General features: G+C 46.9%; 2 protein-coding genes across 3 annotated transcripts in view; one reads left to right on the forward strand and one right to left on the reverse strand.

Annotated features, from left to right (window-relative positions):
• The window catches only part of BPHL (biphenyl hydrolase like), a 34,621-nt gene extending 20,474 nt beyond the window's left edge, over positions 1 to 14,147 (forward strand). For both annotated transcript variants that reach the window (XM_084873175.1, XM_084873174.1), the window contains exons 5-7: positions 2,159 to 2,290; positions 5,814 to 5,937; positions 13,897 to 14,147. In XM_084873175.1, the coding sequence (XP_084729301.1) occupies positions 2,159 to 2,290; positions 5,814 to 5,937; positions 13,897 to 13,984 (344 nt within the window). In that variant the 3' untranslated portion in view covers positions 13,985 to 14,147. The remainder of the gene's footprint in view (positions 1 to 2,158; positions 2,291 to 5,813; positions 5,938 to 13,896) is intronic.
• Positions 14,148 to 14,429: 282 nt separating this feature from the next.
• LOC311617031 (tubulin beta-2B chain-like) lies at positions 14,430 to 19,566 on the reverse strand. Its single transcript, XM_084873152.1, has 4 exons — positions 19,396 to 19,566; positions 17,880 to 17,988; positions 17,438 to 17,548; positions 14,430 to 15,811 (listed from the first exon to the last, which is right to left on the reverse strand). The coding sequence occupies exons 1-4, from the start codon at positions 19,450 to 19,452 to the stop codon at positions 14,751 to 14,753; spliced, it is 1,338 nt and encodes a 445-aa protein (XP_084729278.1). The 5' UTR covers positions 19,453 to 19,566; the 3' UTR covers positions 14,430 to 14,750.
• Between the last annotated feature and the right edge of the window lie 1,762 nt (positions 19,567 to 21,328).

Raw genomic sequence — 21,328 nt, forward strand, 5'->3', positions numbered from 1 at the left:
TATGAAATATTAAGTAAACAAAATAGTGAAAAATTATAAAATTCTTGTCTTGTCTGCACCTACGGCACACCAGGCAACATCTCGCGGCACACTAGTGTGCTGCGGAACAGCGGTTGAAAAACGCTGGTTTACACCAATCGAGGGCTGGGCCCTACCCAGGCCTAAAGCCTCTGGCTGAAGCTTTAGTCCTAGGCAGGGCCCCTCTAGCTCCCTCTGATCACCACTCAGCCCCTACCCAGGCCTGCTCAGGCCGAAAGCCTTTTGGGCAGGAGCGGAGCCCCAGCTCCCTGCGATCAATCGCAGGGGGTCCACTCCTGCCCAGGCCAAAAGCAGACTTCCAGCTCCCTGCCCAGGCGATCGATCACAGGGGGTCCACTCCTGCCCAGGCCTTACCTCACAGTGACCTGGGTGCTAGGATGTTCCTGGTACACAAGCCCTGGGCCCTATTTATGCAAATTAGCTGCCATCTTTTTGGATTAATTTGCATAATCTAATGATTGGCTATAGGTGTAGCAAAGGTACAGTCAATTTACATGTTTGTCTGTTATTAGGTATGATTATATAGGATAGAATTGCTTAAATGGGGCAGGAACCTTTTTTCAGCAGAAGGAGATGCTCTTGGCAGACAAAAATACATAATTCCTATATCTGGACTGATAGCCAGCCATATGCACTATACTGCCAAACAGTCACTAAAAAATTGAATCACTTTCTTACACCTTACACCAAACAGCTATTGCTCTTAAAACCCCTCCTCAGCCCCCCACTTTGGGTTCAGCCTTCGCAGTTCATCCAGATTTGGTTCTGATTGGACAGCTTCTATTCCAGCCAGCGTCAAAAGCTCCACCTCCTAGGCAGCCATTGGCTCCTTGCACTTCCCCAGATTGGTTCTGATTGGTTGGTTTCTAAGCAAGTCAGCATAAAAAGTTCTGCCTCTTAGGCAATCATTGGCTCCTTGCAGTTTACCCAGATTTGGTTCTGATTGGTTGGTTTCTATGCCAGTCACTGTCTCTGTGCCTATCTCCAGGCCTGATCATAGAAGAGGGCTGATTAGCAGCTGCCCCAGGCTGCTGGTGAGCAGGCTGAACTGCTGACCTCTGGGAAAGAGAGAGAGGTTTGGTTGCTGGCGAGGCTCAGGTTGGGGCCTCACCAGCAGCCTCTGCCACTGCTGATCAGCCTCGCCTCTTCTCTCTCCAAGAAGTCAGCGGTTCATCCCGCTTGCCTGCTGCTCATGCAGCCTGGCATTTGGTCAAGCCTCCAGTCATTGTGGATATTAAGACTGGGGATCTCTTTCTCTATAGATAACTACACATATAACACAGTATGTTTAGCGGGTATACTTTGTTAGGTATAACAACAGACTGGAACACTTCCAATATTATTTGTAGCAGAGGCAGTGTATTAAAAGCTCTAGATGAGCAATATTTAATATGCTCATGAGGGTTAGAATCTGTATCTCAGTGTATTTAAAGAATTATGGAAAAGATTAGGCTACGTAATTAAATGTGTTTATTTTAAAGGGGTTTTTAACTATTATTTCCTTTTCTAATAGTGAATCATCTACAGTATATCTAGTTTGAAGTTAGTATTTAGCCTTTTACAACCATATTTCTTCAGTAGCAGGAATAAGAATAAAAAATGTGTGTGCATTTCTTAATATACATAAACACAATTCAGAAAAACAACCTCTTTTTTAAATAATATCACCCTTACTCAGATGACTCTAATTAGAGGAACATCTTTTTTAATTATATACCTTTAACAGAAACATTAACTGCAGATCTGATTTCACTCACTTGGTGAGAATTTATTGTTGCTTATTTTGTACTAAGCACTGGTCCACACAGTTGGGGGCAAAACAAAGCAAAGTGCCTTACACTGGGGCTTACATCCTAGTGGGGAGACAGACACTCAGCCATGGTCACAGAAAACGCTGCAAAGAAGTGGTAAGTGCTAAGCGGAGTAGGTGGAGGGAGGGTGGTCGGAAGGGAAGGCTCACTGACCCGGATGGACTGAGGAGTGAGCCATCCAGGAACCTGGGGAGGCGATATTGGCAACAGAGAGCAGACTGGCTTTGAGCTGGACTCTGTTTGGAATATTTACAGATAAACTTTAGTATGACACTAAACCTATCCTTGTTCACACTACTATTTTTCAGGTATCCGAGATGTTTCTAAATGGAGTGAGAAAACAAAAAAGCCTCTAGAAACCCTATATGGGTATGACTACTTGGCAAAAACCTGTGAAAAGTGGGTGGATGGCATAAAACAGTTTAAACATCTTCCGGATGGTAGGTTACATGAACTATTTAATGGTTTCTTTGCTGATTATAGAGTTGGCCTGAGTTCCTCCCTGATGTTCCAGAATCCCTCAAGGATGAATGCATTAGCCCATGACACTCACACACTGACATAGGAACAGAGGGTACTAGTGACTGTGTACATGAAGTGGATATTAAATCCACTTCAACTAGACAGAGTGTCTAGTATAAAAGTCTTTAATAGCAGACTGTTCTTTCTTCCTCAAAATAATTATCCAGAAGCCTCCAAGGGTCTTTATTTTCTAACTTCAGAATGAGGAATTGGTAAACAAACAAGCTGCAGCATATGCCACGTTTTTTCTCTTTGCCCATTTATTTATTTTTTAAAATATATTTTATTGATTTTTTTACAGAGAGAAAGGAAGAGAGATAGAGAGTTAGAAACATCGATGAGAGGGAAACATCGATCAGCTGCCTCTTGCACACCCCCTACTGCAGATGTGCCCACAACCAAGGTACATGCCCTTCATCGGGATCGAACCTGGGACCTTTCAGTCCACAGGCTCTATCCTCTGAGCCAAATCAGTTTCAGCTGCCCATTTAGATGAGCCACCCCAGGACAAAGAAGGAAGGACTTTCTGGCATGACCTTCAGCCTCTACAGAATTAGCATGAGGAAGAGTATTCACATCTTCTCCCATCTTCAGAACTAAGTTATCCGACTTTAGCCCTAATCAATGTCTTCCTGTCTTTATCTGAAAATTGATGATTTCCAATTACAGTAAGAATTGACATCTTTAAGAGACATTCTTAATTAAAGTGTTTTGTATAGATATTTACATTTTTAATCTCGTGTTGTTGTTTTTTTAATTGCTGAAAAAATAGAGAATAGCTAAGATCTAATCTTGGAGAACATTCAGTACAAAATCATTATGATGAAGGGCCAATTTGATCTCTTAAGTAATAATTTCCAGAATGAGTCATCTGTCAAAACTTTCACAATGAAAAGTACATTTGAAAGTGTAACTTTCTTGGCTTGAGTTCAAAACAGTATCTCCTGTTTGAAAGCAGAATTCACTCACAGAAGCAGGTCCTTGAAATCCATTTCCCCAGCTCTGACAGCAAACAAACAAAGGCTGTACAACAATGTCTGAGAGTGTTCTCCACTACAGAAGGTGACTTTGTGACATGCAGACTTCTATGCTTTCTTGAAGAGAGTAGTGAGCAGGTAGGATTTCTCAAAGGTAGAGGCAGAATTAAATGAGCAGTTCAAACATATGTCCTGTATATGTTAAAATTAAGAACTGCTTTTCATCAAAAGGTACTGTCAGAAAATGAAAGGACAGGCCACAGACTGGGAGGAAATATGTGCGAAAGACCCATGCGCAAAAGAGCAAAAGAACTACCCAAAATCTACAAAGAACTCTTAAAAGTGAACAATAAGAAAACAATCTAATTAAAAACTGGGCCAAACAACAATGTGGTCCCCTATTCACTTATTACAACGGCCACCAGAGGGATTCTGGGACAGTGCAAATGCTCTGTGTGCTACTGTACTGGACATGTCCTTATACATTTATCCACACCATAGTTTGTCCAACACCAAGTGTGAGCCCTAAGGAAAACTGTGGACTTTGGGTGAAAATGGTATGTCAGTGGAGGTTCATTCACTTAAAAATGTATCACTCAGGGATGTTGGTATGGGAGAGGCCATGTGTGAAGGCAGGGGTGTTGTGGGGAAATCTCTGTCCCTTCCCCTCAGTTTTTCTGTAAACCTAAAACCCTAAAAAAAAAAAGTCTATTGTTAAAAAAGATAAAGGGAGTGAAAAAATGTCATAATATGGAGGATCTAGCAGTGTTATCAATCATCTTATGGCAAGATTGTTAATAAACTACACACCCCCCTTCTGTACTAATTTAGCAAGAGCCCTTCTTTATGGTTGTAAACTCAAGTTTATGGATGCTCAGACTAGCATAGGGATTAATGGCACAGATTTGGAGTTAGACAGGCCCGAGTGTGAATTCTGGTTTTGCCGCTTGGCTTGATATTAGAATGGATGCCGGCAGATCACTTTGCTTCTCTAAGCTGCAGCTTCCTGTCTGAGAACTGGAGACACCAGTGACTACCTCCTGCAGTTGTTGTGAGGACTGAATGAGTTATGTATGTTCAGCTTTGGTTACTCCCAAGTACAGAGAAAGTGCTTAGTACAAGTACTTGATTTATAATCATACATACTAAATGAGTTAAAAGGTAACTACCGCCGAGACTGGTTTGGCTCAATGGATAGAGCGTCGGCTTGGGGACTGAAAGGTCCCGGGTTCGATTCCGGTCAAGGGCATGTACCTTGGTTGTGGGCATATCCCCAGTAGGGGGTGTGCAAGAGGCAGTTGATCGATGACTCTCTCTCGTCGATGTTTCTAACTCTCTATCTCTCTCCCTTCCTCTCTGTACAAAATCAATAAAATATATTAAAAAAAAAAAAGGTAACTACCATGTGTTTTGTGGGTATTAAATAATTTGAACAGTTCCTAACGGACAATGAGCACTCAGTAATAGCACTTTAATTATCTGAGTATACAGTTAGCAGGTGTTTGTCATCCCAAGGATAGGCGAGGAAGTGTCATTGACCTAGAAAAGTATTTCGTGGTCCACCCTGACTGAGAGGAGGGGAGAGGCAGGTGTCCAGACGGCACCTCAGGCTGGGCCCCTAGCTTCTGGGAGCCACAGAGCTTTCTGCTTGGCACATGCAGAGGAAGGAAAGAGGGAGGTGCTGGCTTTGTGAAACAACTGCTGGTGCCAGAAACCTGAGCTCTGGCTTCTCTTCCTGGCTCCTTGGCCACCAGGGAACTGGGGTTAATCCCTGTCTGATCAGAGGAGAAGGCTGAAGCTCAAAGTGGCTGAAGAGCCACTGAGACTGCATTGTGTGTGTGTGTGTGTGGGGGGGGGGGGGGGGGGAGGTGCGGATGGACAGGGGCAGGAGCCCAGGCTGTGCCCTATTTGCCTCAGAAATGTTGTTAAAAGTGGGAGTGAGGAGTTTATCATCTCTCAAAAATCTGTCAGTCAGAATGCCCAAGGCTAGAGGAATGAGAGAAGCTGTGTAAATTGTAAGTTCACTGTGAAGTATATAGGCCTTGAGGGCTGACTGGGACCCCAAGGGCCACCTAAGCCATTGTTGCACAGCAGATGCTTTTCAGATGCCAAGCACCTACCACAGCTTTGCAAACTGAGAACTGTCTCTATGTAATAGAAAGAGTTGGTGTTTGTTTGTTTTTCTTAATTTTTTTTCATGGATGATGCATTTAAACTAAGCAAAACTGTTCACTCCTAGAGCTTCAAAAGAAAAGGAGACAAAAACAAAACAAAAAACCACCCAGCAGAGAAACAGAAAAGGAAACCCAAAGAACATTAGAGCTGGAAGGCACCTCAGACCATTTCGAATTTAAACCACTGATTTACCGGCGGGACCCTGGGTCCTAAGAGAGGCGTGACTTGCTCAGCTCTCGCTTCGCCTACGCTTGTGGAGTGGTCGCACTAAAGCGCATTTGTGTTTCAGGTAATATCTGTCGGCACTTGCTGCCCCTGGTTCAGTGCCCCACCTTAATCGTGCATGGAGAGAAGGACCCTCTAGTCCCGCGTTTTCATGCGGACTTCATCCACCAGCATGTGAGAGGGTCACGGTAAGTCCAATCTCCTCATCAGCATCCGGTGCCTCGGGCTTCGGAGGAAAAGGCAGAGCTGCAATAAGGAAGAGACCGGAAGCCCCCCCCCCCCCAACTCCCCCGTCTTACCAATGTCCATAAACAGTACCATTGCCTACAGAGCACCCGGGAAACGGGAGCAGGAGTAGAGTCCTGGTTTGTGGGCAACCAGTACTCACCAGGAAGGGAATCTCAGGAAAAAGTCTTATTACTATGAAGGCAACTGTGCTGATGCATACCAAGTTCTGTACCACTGGTGATAGTTTAGGTTTAGAGCAATCATTGTGAACTAAAGCAATTTTATGCAATTTGGGAATTTTCAGGCTAGTTTATCATTATCATTACCCAATAAAGAAAATCAGTAAAATCAGAAGGAAATAAATCTCCTTTTGCTTGCCACTCAATTATTTCACATTAGCATTTTTGTTTCTCCTTTTTTTCACATAGAAATAATCATATTCTATATTCAATTCTGATGCTGCTTTTTTTCCCCAGTTAAAATTATGTTGTAAATTTTTCATGTTATTTCAGCCTTAAATATTTACATACCAGACATAAACCTGTTATTCAGAATTATAAATACCAACATATGCCCAACCATGCTGGTGGTGTGCTTGGTTAGACAGCAGATAAATGTTGCTTGTCCTTTGCATTCTGGTTTCTGCCAACCGGCTTTGGGCTTCAGGAACGTTGTAAGCTATGTCAGCAAAAATTATGTTCTTCAGGTCCCTACATTTTTGTATAGAGTAAATAGAAATTTATATTTTATTTTATTTTATTATTATTATTTTTTTACCTGGGCACTGTTATGCTAACTGAAATAAGCCAGTCAGAGAAAGACAAGTATCATGTGGTTTCACTTATATGTGGAATTTAATGAACAAACTGAATTACCAAGCAAAATAGAGACAAACTCATAAATAAAGAGTAGGCATATAGCTCTGGCAGAGAGTAGGTGAGGAGGAAGGATTGAGAAAAGAGAGAGAGAGAGAGAGAGAGAGAGAGAGAGAGAGAGAGAGAGAACGAACTCATGGACATTGATGACAGTGTGGTGATTATGGGACTTGGTGGGTTGGGGAGGAGAAGGGGGTAGGTGAGGGCATAGAGGGGATAAATGGTGATGGAAAAATTAAAGAAAAATATTGAATTTGAAAAAAAGATGTAAAGTTATATTTTAAATACATTGGCTGGCACAAGAGCCAGCTTTTGCCAAAATCTAAGCCCACTCTGTCAAGATGAAAGTTCAAAGTGGAATAAACTCAGTATTCCCCTTATATGCAATGGATGCATGTCCTGAAGGAGAAAATGAGGTGTGACTACAAGATAGTTACCTAATTTTCTTTTTTAAAGCAAACATACTGGAAAATAAACATCCAATGAGCCTCCACCACTTCACAGACTATATGTAAATTTCAATGGCACTGTCATTACTCAGGGCACCTTTGGGACTCTGGAATTTTTTGAAACTGGCTTTTATTAGCAGCCTAAAAAAATCCTTCCTTGCTCATTCGCTCTCTCCTTTCATCCTTTTCTCCCTCCCTCCTTTGTTCCTTCCTCTCATTCTCTCTCCCTACATGAGCTCTCCTTTCCCTACATGAGCCAACTTCTGATGCCTCCTGTGGGCCAGCACTGCCCTGGGAGCTCCCACAGTTCAGGAGGGAAAGTGTCTCAGAAACCATTCCACTGCTTCCTAATCACACTATTCCATGCTATATTTTAACAAACAGATTTCTCAGAGAACTTTTTTTGTTTTTGTTTTTGTGGGTTTTTTTTTTTTTAATCACATATGAGTGTTTATTCCAATACTGTCAGCAGTATGGGAGAGCAGCAGGTCAAAAATCTGCTCTGCAGCCCCCCGTAAGCCAGCTAGCTGCTTATATAGGGTCAGACAGGGATTACATGGGGAAATAGGGGGTACAGGCAAAGGGAAGTAGGAGGCTGGGGTGGGACTCCATTGTTTGGGCAAAAAAAGGTTGTTAATCTTTCCAGGATAATAGGCAGTTCTTTTTTTTTTTTCTTTATTGATTAAGATATTACATATGTGTCCTTATGGCCCCATTGCCCCACCCTCCACCCCCCACGCATGCCCTCACCCCCCTGTTATCTGTGTCCATTGGTTAGACTTGTATGCATGCATACAAGTCCTTTGGTTGGTTCTTGAATGAGAATGGTTCCAAGGTTGACTCCCAGGTCCTAGGGGCATACAAAGTCCAGCCAGGTCAGAATATCCTTTCTTTAAGGCAATCATTGTTAACAGAGCATGATTAATATTTCCCATAATCATAGCTATTCCCCAATATTCTATTTTTGCCTCTAACATTTCCCACTGCTATTTCTATCATCTCATATCTATCAGATTAATTTTAGATGAAAAGTCTCATCCTGCTGGACTGCATCTGCTTCTGCCTTGAAAGCAGTTCCCAAGAGAACTTTTAAATGTGAGGGCATGCTTCTTATGCTACAATAAGTAATTACCATAAGCCTGTATAATGTCTATAGTTATATAGCATTTTATATTTTAAAATGCATTTTATATACAAAAATCTAATTATACTTTATAATTAACTTATGGAAAAGAAATATCATCCCCATTTTACACATAAGAATATAAAGTCTGAGATGCTAAGTAATTGTCCATGGTTGCATAGCCAATTAAAGACAAATTCTAGGTGGCTTTTCTCCTAATATAGTGGTTTCCCCCCGAAGCACAAGTGCCTCTCATAAACATACTCTTATTTTAATATGATGGCAAGATGGCTGGATTATATACTTGCCGCTCTGGTTAATTGTTTTCTACCTTCGGAAATGACAGGGTTTTGGATTCTGACTCTCACAGTAAATGCATGTGTTCCCTGGGACAGCAGCTTCAATAAGGTCAGTCTGCAAGGAAGTTCGATGTAGGAATTCTATTCCAGACCCGTGTCCTAACAGGATACATCAGTATGAGAGAAACATACCCCCTTACTGTTCAGGTGTTAATTGTTTCAGCAGACTATTTTATGGAAGATCACTTTTCTTAGAGCAACATTCTTTGGAGCAAATCCATTGAAGGTAAAGTGCTATTAGCGGTGATTATCTAAAGCTAGCTTGCAGTTTACACCTACTCCCTTCCTCTGCCAAAACAGCCCTTGATGTTGGACATGAATTTTCCTAGGATGGATGTGGTTTATTTTGAACCCCATCAAAGGAAGGTGGATTCTTTGAGCACCAAAGTCATACTGTGGTTCTGAATACCGGGCCACTTGACAACAGGTGTAGCAACTCAGAGTGTAGCAAACTCCAGGGAACTCGGTATTTTATTACCTTGTCAGGTACTTTATAACTCAACTTAAAGGTACAGTCTGTCCCTTCAAAGATGTTACCAACAAATAAATATCAGATATGAAACCAATGCCTTTCTCTCAGAAAGAGGTTAATGAAGGGTGGGGTTGTTCAGCAGGCCTGCGTCTTGCTCAGGTTAATGTCTCTCTCTTTGCTCTCTTTGTGGGAGAACAGTGATAGAATCTCCTGGAAGCAACGAGGCTTTAGAGATCATTCAGGTTCGCCAGTTTTAAAATTTGTTTTTAGACAGTTGAACCCTTTCTCCCAACAAATCTTATGCATGAGTCCAAGATATAAACATAAAATAGGAGCTGGTCTGATCACAATAGTGGTGGGGAGCAGACCTGCCCCTTTGGTCCCCTGTCCTGCCCCAGTCCCTGTGTATCCCTGCTTGTCCGGCCCTCCCTCCGAGACAGGAAAGCACTGACACCGCTCACCACCTGTCTAGCTAGTCAGCCTCTGCTTTGGGCGTCTCCTGTTCCCAGACAGGCATCACCCATGAGGCCAGCCCCAGCTCGTTTTCAAAGAATTTGCATTGAGGAGAGGCTGGCATCAGACTCTTTGGAGTTGGGGTGATGGGCCCCAGGAAGCTTGTTGAACTGTGTGTCTTCTCATTATGTGTATTAGTCTGCCGGGGCTGCTACAGCAAATGTCAGAGCCTGGGTGGGAGGCTTAGATACTAGAAGTTTATTTCCTCACAGTTCTGGAGGCTGGAAGTCTGAGATCAAAGTGTCAGTAGGGTTGGTTTTGAGGCCTCTCTCCATGGCTTGTAGACGGCCATCTTCTCCCTGTGTCCTCACATGATCTTCCCTCTGTGCCTGTCTGTGTCTGATCTCCTTTACTTATAAGGACACCAGCCATATTAGTGTGGGTCCTAATGACCTCATTTTAACTTAATTATCTCTGTAAATACATATATCCAAATAAGGTTACACGGTGGTGGGGGTAAGGACTTCAACACACAAGTTTGGGAGGATGCAATTCAGTCCATAATTATCTGTTTCTGAGGAGATGCTTGGATCTTGGGAATTGGAGGCCAGCAGAGGTCAGGACTGAGACCTGGGTTTGAGACCCAGTTGCAAGTGACCAGTACTTTGCCTGGTCCTGCTCTAGCTCTCACCCCTTCTCTGCCTGGCCAAGTGTACTCATCCTTCAGTCTTCTCCTCTTCCTCCTCCACATCTCCAATTACTCATCTGCCTGAGGCCACTCAGCTTCTTATTCATACCTTTATACAGTGGTGAACATGTGAATTTCGTTTTCCACCTGTTGAGCATGTCAACACCTATCTGAGGATGCAGTCTAGTACATTTTGAAAGAAAGAGAATGTGGGAGCAGCAGAGGCACATAGGGCCAAGCCTCTGTGGATGGCCATTGATCACCAACTGGTGACTCAGGGCCAAAAAGCATGGTACGGAGTCCAACTTAGTGTTCTGGGCTGAGGCCAGAGCAGACGGGAAAGAATGAGGAGGAACATCCATGTGCGCCGAGTGGCGCCTAGGGCCAGTGTCGGCCAAAGGGGAGCAGTGAGGAATGGAGTCCTGCCAGGAGAGCAGACTGGGTATTTGGGATCCAGAGAAACTCTGATAGCAGTGCTGGTGAGGAGCAGGAACTAAGGGAGGGAGGGAGTGCTGGCTCAGTCACTTACTTAGGCAGTGTACATTGATTTATGTTCCTGTTTCCTTATGAGTAAATCGAGGATGATATCATTCAAAATAGTTTTTGAGGAATGAGTGAATATTTTACAACGCAGAGTAGCTGCCACTCTTGTGGGTGGGAGGCTGGTGTAGGTTCAGGTGTTCAGGGGCTCCTGGAGACACCAGGAAATAGCTCCATAGCAGGTGAGAGGCAGGTTGCCCTCTGTCCCATGTTCAGCACCATTATTAGTCTAGGTGTGTGGGTGTGTGAGTTGGCTCACACAGTGGAGAGGCCAAGAAGCCCAAGATCATCTGTCAGCAAGCTGGAGTGAGTGAGGAAGGTGGGGAAACGGGAGAGAAAAGGCGTGGTTCCAGCCTGACTCTGAAGGCCTGAGAAGCGGAAGAGCTGATGCTTCAGTCTGACTCTGAAGGTGTGAACAGCCAATAGCCCAGTTCAAAGACAGTTGGGCAGAAGCCAACTTTGATTTTCCATGAAAACAAAAATACAGACTTGCTGGAAACTCTATGGGTTCATAAATAATTTAGAATTTTATTACATCAACATGGAAAAAAATACTACAGCACATTACAGTCTTGTTCCTATCTCAGAGCTTAATTTGAAAGCTGTAGAAGGTTGGGCTGAGGAAAGGATGGTAGATGGCAGCATCATTTCTCCTTTGCTACCTGGCTATGAAGAGTGAGATCCTAGAAGGACTGTATCAGGCAGAAGTAAACTGACCACTGGGTTTATACTATGAGGTTAGACATTTTAATTTCTCAAAAGATCTGGAATCACATCTTTTTCTAAAAGTGCCAAATGCAATGAGGAACCTGTCCCAGGAAATAGGAACTCCTGGTACTGTCTCAGAGGTCCTTCAGCCCCAGCCGAACCGTGTGTTAGGTGGTGGGTATTTCCTCCTGATTTTCCTGAGGGATGTGGTCGTTTGAAACACGCTCCATAGAGCATGTAATTGGATCCTTTTGTTATTTGGGTGAGAACCTGCGCCTGCAGTGGAGTTGCTGCGTTGCCTGGACATCTCTGGCTACTGCCCGGCATGGTGCTGTTCCCAAAGAGGAGCAAACAGAGGCCTCAGGTCCCGGGACTTTGTGTCAGACCTCCAGGAAGCGTATTAAAGAACTTGAAATGACCCCCTAAAGGTCTCAAGGAGAAGAACAATTTTCTTTACAGCCTCACCTGTCCATCCATCCATCCATAATTCAGTGCAGTTCTGAATGTGGATGCCTCAGAACAGATCTCCCATAATCTTAATGAAGGAGACTTGTTTTTATTTCCCCAGACCTAGAGATTATTATAGGAAGAATGCACACAGCAATGAGGTGAAAGAGAAGGGATTCACTGCTAGTCTCTCTCCTCCCTCATTAGGAGTGAATGAATCACAGAAATGGGGAAGAACACATGATAATCAGCATGGCTATCCACAAAGGAGGACTTGCAAGTTGGGAAGATTGGGGTCTCTGCTTCTGAATCCAACTCAACACACATTAGAGCAGGGGTCCTCAAACTTTTTAAAGTGGGGGCCAGATCACGTTCCTTAGAGAGCTGGAGAGCCGGACTATATGAACTACTAATTCCTACTGTAACACCTTGGCTGTGCTCACTGCCCAAAAAACCTGGCGGGCAGGATCAGACTCCCCTGGGGGCTGCATATGGCCCGCGGGCCGTAGTTTGAAGACCCCTGCTTAGAGGATGCAGTTTAGCCTAGACATGTCCTTCATGACCTTTTAGCATTCTTACCAGCTGGTTCCTTCTGTCTCCTAAAAACAGGTCTTGAGCATCCCTACAAGCCCTTGTATGGGGCACCTGAGATACTATCTTTGGGGTTGGTGCAGTTTGCCCTTCTTTACTGAACAGCATTAAAACTGAATTTGGAATGTTCTATTTACTGTGAATGGTCTTAACTTTCCTAAGAGCTTCAGAAAGATGCCAACAATGTATCTTTCCTCCTTTCTGGTAAATGGCCTTAATCATCTTGGTACCCCCACCCCCATGTGGTTGAGCTGCAAGGGCAGCTGTCCCACAGGACCTCTTCACAAGTTCTCCCAGTGTTCACCGAGGTCCCGGGAGCTCTCAGACCCCAAGTGCTGACAGACCAGAGATTTAGGCAATTCGTGAACTGGTGTTTTGTCCCTGTATAGTCCTATTAATGCCCAACTGTCATTGTGGGCAGAACTCAATTGTGTGCTTATATTCTAGAAGCTTTTATTTGTTTAAAACTTTTATTTCTGTGCTTTTATAGCCAATAAATAAAATGTAGAACTCAGAGAAGGCTTTCTTTATTAAAGAAATTGCCAGCCAGCCACATTTGACCACAGCCCTATTGAAAGGGAGGAGTCACACTAGGACAGGGAGCTTTGCCACAAAAGACAGGTAGTGACAAATGCAGAACATGGTTCCATGCAGGCTGCCACCGCCCTCACGCCTTAAGGAGCACTCCTCGTCCAGTGGCTTGTGTTTAGGGTTCCTCAGTTCTCCAGAAATGGCCAGGCGAAGTGGAACCTCGAAGGACTCTGGTGGTGGCCGAATTGACTTGAGTTTTCCCACTATATAGATGTCCCAAGCAGCTCACCTGTTCCTATCCAGCAAATTCTGGACACTATATTTTATCATCTTTCTAATCTTGTTAAAATCAACCATATTACTAGTAAAATTGTTTTGTTTTTTTAATGAACCAAAGTCTATGCCCCTCTCAGGTTCAGTTAAACCATCTGTTACGGAATACAATTCCAAATACAGCGTGTGCGCTCTGTTACTGAGAGTCAGCCTCAGGGGCAGGCTTACACTCCAGGACACTTTCACTCTAAGTCTACATTCAGGAAAGCGTGTACTGTGTACCTTACATCTTCTCCCCAGCAGTAGTCAGGAAAAAATGTGGCAGGTTTTAGAATAGATTTTCTGGTAATGTTGGGGCGGGTAAGAGGGTTTAAATGCTGTGCCATTAAACATAGGCTTTTTATCTTTAGGTTGCATCTGATGCCAGAAGGCAAACACAACCTCCATTTACGTTTTGCAAATGAATTCAACAAGTTGGTAGAAGACTTCTTACAGTGAAAGTGCCTCTGCACCCACCCCAGGCACATCTCCCTGCACCTGCCCTCTGGTTCCAGCTCCTCCCTCCACTACTTCTCAACATTAAGTTGTGAATTTCCGACATTGACAAAATAAATTCCTGTCATGATTTACTTTATTTGTCAATAAATCTTAGATGAGCGTTTGTAGTGCTCCTGATGGCTATTTTAGGGCACCTTGAACTCGTGCTGTACTTTTTATCTGAGAGGTACGAAGGTTCACTAGTCTTTTTAGTTGTATTATCACTTTGTGAAAAGGAAGTACATAGAAGAAAAGTCCTTGCCTAAAGTCCCAGATTCTACATTTCACAGGGTTGCTCTAACTCCAACAAAGGAAAGAAAGTCTACCCTCAAATTCCCCATTCACTCCCTTATCTTTGCTGGATTCCTTTACTTTAATAATTTGAACCAGTGAAGATAGAAAAATATTTCTTTTTATCTCTTTATTATAAGAACTATTACTTAAAACATTAAATACAAATTCTGTTTTGTTAAAATTGCTAAGCCCAAAAACAGTCAAGAAGAATGTAGTGAAAAGAATAAAAATAAAGAAGCCACAAGATTTTGGACACATGCGTTTTAATTAGTGTAGTATATATCTTAATTTTTAGAGGAGTTCCACATTATTATATCAACAGTGTGAATTTCTGACAGAGGCAAAACTGAGCACCATAGATACAAATAGAAAGACCATGCTTCGTTGAGGACAACAGAAATTCACTGAGGCGCAGGGTATCTTTGACAAGTTCTTAAGCCTCTTCCTCCACTTCCTCCTCCTCGAACTCGCCCTGCTCATCAGCAGTGGCATCCTGGTACTGCTGGTACTCGGACACCAGGTCGTTCATGTTGCTCTCAGCCTCGGTGAACTCCATCTCGTCCATGCCCTCGCCCGTGTACCAGTGCAGGAAGGCCTTGCGCCGGAACATGGCCGTGAACTGCTCCGAGATGCGCTTGAACAGCTCCTGGATGGCTGTGCTGTTGCCGATGAAGGTGGCCGACATCTTGAGGCCCCGCGGCGGGATGTCGCACACGGCCGTCTTCACGTTGTTGGGGATCCACTCCACGAAGTAGCTGCTGTTCTTGTTCTGCACGTTGAGCATCTGCTCGTCCACCTCCTTCATGGACATGCGGCCGCGGAAGATGGCGGCCACCGTCAGGTAGCGGCCGTGGCGCGGGTCGCACGCGGCCATCATGTTCTTGGAGTCGAACATCTGCTGCGTGAGCTCGGGCACCGTGAGCGCGCGGTACTGCTGGCTGCCGCGGCTGGTGAGCGGCGCGAAGCCGGGCATGAAGAAGTGCAGGCGCGGGAAGGGCACCATGTTCACCGCCAGCTTGCGCAGGTCGGCGTTCAGCTGGCCGGGGAAGCGCAGGCAGGTGGTGACCCCGCTCATGGTGGCGGACACCAGGTGGTTGAGGTCGCCGTAGGTGGGCGTGGTCAGCTTCAGGGTGCGGAAGCAGATGTCGTACAGGGCCTCGTTGTCGATGCAGTAGGTCTCGTCCGTGTTCTCCACCAGCTGGTGCACGGACAGCGTGGCGTTGTAGGGCTCCACCACCGTGTCCGACACCTTGGGCGAGGGCATCACGCTGAAGGTGTTCATGATGCGGTCCGGGTACTCCTCCCGGATCTTGCTGATGAGCAGCGTGCCCATCCCCGACCCCGTGCCGCCCCCCAGCGAGTGCGTCAGCTGGAAGCCCTGCAGACAGTCACAGCTCTCTGACTCCTTCCTCACCACGTCCAGGACCGAGTCCACCAGCTCCGCGCCCTCCGTGTAGTGGCCCTTGGCCCAGTTGTTGCCGGCCCCGCTCTGGCCTGCCAGAGAGAAAGGAGACTATTAGGGAATCATAAGGAACTCGGAGTTCTGCCATTTTGACTCTGCACTAGGTGCCTTTTTATACCTATTGAAAATTTCTCTATACCAGTGACCTTGAAAAACACTGGAGGTCATAATAAATGAGGTTAGTTCAAACGAGGTTATTAGTTGAACAAAACTATTTCTAAAGGACAGAGAACTTAAGAATGACAACATAACATAAGGCACTGGCCAGTTGGCTCACTTGGTTGAAACTTTGTCCCTTGCACCCTGTCAGGGCACACACCTAGATTTTGGGTTCAGTCCCTTGTTGGGGGCACATATGGGAGGCAATGGGTTGGTGTTTCTCTCTCAAATCAATAAAAACATTATCCTCAGATGAGGATTAAAAAAAAAAAAAAAGCTTAGCTAGACTAACGTGGTTCAGTGGTTGAGTATCAACCTATGAGCTAGAAGGCCATGGTTCAATTCTGGGTCAGGGCACATGCCGATTTAGGGCTCAATCCCCAGAGTGGGGTGTGTTAAGAGGCAGCCAATCAATGATTTTGTCTCATTATTTATATATTTTTCTCTCTCCTTCTCTTCCTCTCTGAAATCAATAAAAATATATTTAAAAACAAAATACTTAGAGCCCTGGATACCCAACAGTGGACAATCAATTGTGGAGTGGGATATGGCCCCCAGGGTGACTTTTTCTCTAGCATCTCTATGGTCAGGGGGTTTGGGAACCCTGGTTTTTCCTCCCTGAAGATATCATCTAGGCCTTAGTTGTATTTAAACTCCAGGACCAGGTAAGCAACCAATCCAGCCACAGCTGACCTCAGGACCTGCTGCATTAAATAATGCCCCCCCTGCCCTGGGCCCACCAGTCAAATCAGTGGAAACCACAACCCTAAAAGGACACACCTAGGAAGCTGCTGAATATTCTATTGAGATCTTCCCTTGGGACTTCTCCTAAAATCCTTACCCTTAAAACCCTTAGGATGGAGGACCCAGTGTGCAGTCCCTCAAGGGTGTGCATCCTGCCCTTTCTTTCCCTTTCCTTCCCCCTCCCGCCTCCAGGCACTTTACCTTCAGAGTCCTCACTTCCAAGCTCTAAGGGCTCTTCCTTTACCTGAATAACTTGTTTCCTAAGCCAATTCCTTCTGGAAATTACTTTTAATACCTTTGTAAGTTACCTAATAAATGCTCCCTTACTCTTCCCACCCCCAAAAAATAAAAACAACTCTTATATTAGACCCCATTAGGCAAGAGCGAAGGCACCTTAGATCAGAGGAGAACACAGGCTCCCATGCCTTTGCTGCTTGGAGTGGCCACCTACTGTGACGGGCCCTCTGAGCTTGCCTAGTAACTCCCACTGGAAACTTGTTCATCGCCCTTCATCCCTTGCCCTTCACAGGCTGCTCTGTGGTTCGAGGACTACCACCAGCCCCTGCAGGCTGACAGTGCTCTTGGAGCTGTCTGGACAGTCATGGCCCCGGGGACTGGGTGGAATGAGGCCACGACTCAGGGCCGTCTGTGGACACAGAGTGTCCACATTGGCACTCAACACAAAACACTCTGATCTCCACAGTGTTTAGGAAGAACACTCACTGAGCCAGTTCCCATTGATCATGACAACATACCAAACACGAAGTTGTCCGGCCTGAAGATCTGGCCAAATGGTCCAGACCTGACTGAGTCCATCGTGCCTGGCTCCAGGTCCACCAGGATGGCCCGAGGCACGTACTTGTTACCTGCGGGGGGAAGAGCTGGACTTAGATCTGTGGTGGCAAAGGAATCAGACAAGGTGGTGCTCTCTGCGCCTCTCACAGCAGAGTTCACTAGAGCTCATTCCAGCGTGTGACACAAAAGGACAAGAACAGGGGAGCTAATGAGCAAGCGTGGCCATGACAAGCATGCAGGAGGCTTAAGGAACGGTAGGTAGCGCATGTGTTAGCAGCTGACATTTTAAATGAATGCAAGAAGCATTCCTCTGCCAGTTATTTGTATGTTCCCACTACATTGCATGTGGCCCAGCATGGAAAGCAAGGTTGAAAGAAAAGCAAAAAACATTCAAATAATCACCAGCAGCTTCGTTGTAGTACACATTGATTCTCTCCAGCTGCAACTCGCTGTCTCCATGGTAACTGCCAGTGGGGTCAATCCCATGCTCATCACTGATGACCTCCCAAAACTGGAAATTTAAAATTTTAAAACATCACATGAAGGCCTGGCCTCCTAAACATCAGTAAGAACGGCTCTTTTCTTCTCTGGTGCCCTTGGAGCAGCGGCCATGGTGGTCAGATGGCCAAGGAAACCCAGACAGCCCAGGCAGCTGTGCACCCCTGTGCCTCAGGCAGAGGCTGCTGAGGGGCTTGGCAACTGGCAGAGCCTGGGCCATGTGATGGCGATAGACTGAGGAGCTGGGAGGGGCCTGAGGAGGAGGGTGGGCACAGCAGGTCTCCTGGAGGAACTGTGGGTGCTGGGGAGGCTGGCAGCTCCAGGCAGGGCTGAGGTGCCAGTGTCCAGGCTGATGTATGGGTCTTGGCAAGGTCCAGACCCAATTGAGTTCCACCCTGTGGCTGCGTTGGGAGTCATTGTCTCCTGGCACCAGCCCCACCCAGCCCTCCAAGTGTGCAGTTTTATACCCCTGGCATCCATACTGGCCTCTGGCCACTGAGCACACGGGGGATGGGTGGAGTGAGGAAGGGAGGAGCCTGGAAGCAGGACTGGGGCAGTGAGTTTAGCTGATCCTTGGTGAGGGCGCAGATTCCATTGTGAACTGGCAGCAGGAAGAGCGGCCTCGTGGGTCGGGAGCGGATGGCTGCCTGGGTCGGAAGCCTTTGGTGCTGGGTCTGGGCTCCCTCAGCAGACCAGGGAGACCCGTGGGCACGACGACCAGGGAAGACCAGCCGGCGCGCAGGGCCTGGCACCGGGGAGGCTGGGTGGGAACATGGCGGTTCCAACAGAGACCAGTCCTCCCTCAGATGCCGCCCACACCCCCGCACCACGCCGCTCCGGCCTCGCCCACTGGGGGTAACTGCAGCCCCAATACCTGCGGCCTGGAAGCCAGGAAGCCAGACTGGCATATATTACCATGCAGATGGTGCTCGGATTGGGGAAATGACCTAACCTTGCATTTCTGTATCCCAACAAGTAGTCTGCATAACATCTGTCACCTCAATGACAGTGCAATTTTTTTCATTCAAACTATAGACAAAAATATCCCATTAAATCCCACACGAAGCCTCTGGATGGATACGGCCGCAGCCTCTATCCAAATTTCAGAGACTAATACACCCAGAGAAATGCCAGCTATACGCAGCTTATGGTCGGTTTTGAGGAGATCGCAAAAGGCCTTGATTAAAGGCTCTCACAGCTGCGTCACCGCGATCGCAGCAGGTGATGGGGCTTCCGGAGCCGCGGGCGGCCGCCCTGGAAACGCGCCCCTTGTCCGGCGGCGGGAGCTCCGGAGACCCACTGCCACCCCGGCCCGCACCCGGGGACCCGCCGCCACTCCCGGCCCAGTCTGCTCCCTCGGGACCCGCTGCCACCCACGGGGTCCGCCGTCCTCCAGATCCCTCTCCGGGGACGCGCCCACCTTGGCGCCGATCTGGTTGCCGCACTGGCCCGCCTGGATGTGCACGATCTCGCGCATGGTGCCGGCTGCGGAGCGGTGGAGGCGCTGGACCTCGGGACTGCGAGCGCGGCGATGGAGGACTGGAACCCTGAAACCCTGAAACCTGCGGGTGCGCCGGGGCTCCGCCTTTTATGCCCACGGCCCCGCCCGGCCGGCGCTGACGCGCGGGGGGCGGAGCGGCGGGGGCGGTGCCCGGGACTGCGGCGCCGCAAGGGGGAGCCGGGGCGCGGCGCGAGGTGCCGGGCTGGCTGGCAGTCGCGCCCACCGGGTCCCCGGAGGGAACCGAGACCCGGCACCCCAGGCCTCCCACCCAGCCAGCCGCCCTCTCCCCAGCCAGCCGCCCTCTCCCGACCCACGGTGCTGCCACACTGGTTATTCCGGAAAGCCGAATCCCCCCCACCTCCCAGCCCACCCCGCCCCTCTGGTCCCTGAGCGACGCTGGAGACCTGGGTCCTGGAACCCGGAGGAGAGGCCGCCTCCAAACAGAGTCCTTGCCTCCCGGGCGGGGGAGGGCGAGAGACACCCAGCACCCTTTTGGATTGGGGAGCCCAGAATTTCCAGTGCAGTCTACAGGGGCTCGCTGAGGTTTCCTGCGTCCTGAGCCTCGTTTTCTTTCTATTCCGGTGGTGGTGGTGGTGGTGGTGGTGAGTGGGTGTGTGTGTGTGTGTGTGGGGGGGGGGGGGGGGGGGGGGAGGGGGTCTGCGGCGATTATGAACCCAGGGGGACCTGCAAGTGGGGAGGAGTGGGTGTTGTCCGGTAAGAACTATGGGCAGGCAGCTGGCTTCAAGGAAAACAAGGAGGGAGGTGGGCTGCCTCCCTTCTGCGTGTAAGAAAAACAGTCGGTTTGGGAGGGGCTAGGAAAAGGGACAAGGCGCTGGATTTGTCGGCTTTAGGTGTTGGGTCCTTGTAAAGGCCACTTAAATGTGGAAAATTATGCGAGCAAGCGTGTGTGGCAGAGAGAGAGGGAAGGGGATGAATGTGACTGGAATAGCCACGCTTCAACCAAAGTAGGAGTGCCTTACATACACGGTGTCATTCATCCTCACAGCAAAATCTTACAGATCTGGGCAGCCCAGCCCCCGCGCCACCAGCCACGGGTGAACGTAGAACACGTGAAACATGGATAGTCTGAACTGATATGTGCTTTCTGTGTAAAATACTCAGAGGATCCCATGGATTCCATAAGTTAAAAGAATATAGAACACTCCATTACTGATTTTGTATATTAATTACATATCAACATATAATATTTGGGATATATTTTGAAATTAATTTCACTTGTTTCTGTTAACTTTTTAAATAACTTCTAGACTAGCAGTGATTACTAGAAAAATTTAAGTGACCTATGTGGTTCACATTGTATTTATATTCAACAACACTATTCTGGAGCAAACAGTATTTCTATCCCGATGCTATAGCTCAGGAAGGAGACTGAAAGAGCTGAGTAGCCACAAAGCTAGTAAATGAAGCCACCCAGACTCCTTCTACAAAGAGAAGGCCCCGGCGAGTGTTAAAGGTTTGGTTAGGGTGAGGTGTGGCACAACCTTAATTCTTCTCGGAGATGATCTTAGCAGCGGGCCAGGTGAGCAGGGACCTGGGACTGCTTTTGTTTCTCAGCACATCCTTCTTTTCCTCTCTGGGCCAGTTCCTCCAACTATAAAATGTTGATAATTATAGGAACCCTGAAGCCAGCTTTGAGAGCAGGAAATGAGCAACTCTATAAAAGCCGGTTAAGTTTCTGGAGCAAAAATACCCCATAAAACCCGAGGTGATGCTGTCATAAATACTAAGCCTATTTGTCATGTTACTAGTGAGCATATATCTGAGGTGCGTGGGCAAAATCATGGCTTTGATAACTGCTTTAGGAAGCTGGTCTTTCAGGGTGCCCCCACCA

The sequence above is a fragment of the Pipistrellus hanaki genome, assembly GCF_964339955.1.
Source record: "Pipistrellus hanaki genome assembly, chromosome: 2".
NCBI classification, from domain to species: Eukaryota; Metazoa; Chordata; class Mammalia; order Chiroptera; family Vespertilionidae; genus Pipistrellus; species Pipistrellus hanaki.

Excerpts from the sequence above, each read along its gene's own strand:
- LOC311617031 (XM_084873152.1), bottom strand. The coding sequence starts at position 19,452 with ATGCGCGAGATCGTGCACATCCAGGCGGGCCAGTGCGGCAACCAGATC. Across the intron at positions 17,549-17,879 it reads GTACTACAACGAAGCTGCTG|GTAACAAGTACGTGCCTCGG; the intron begins GTGATTATTTGA and ends TTCCCCCCGCAG. Across the intron at positions 15,812-17,437 it reads GCCGGACAACTTCGTGTTTG|GCCAGAGCGGGGCCGGCAAC; the intron begins GTATGTTGTCAT and ends TCTCTCTGGCAG.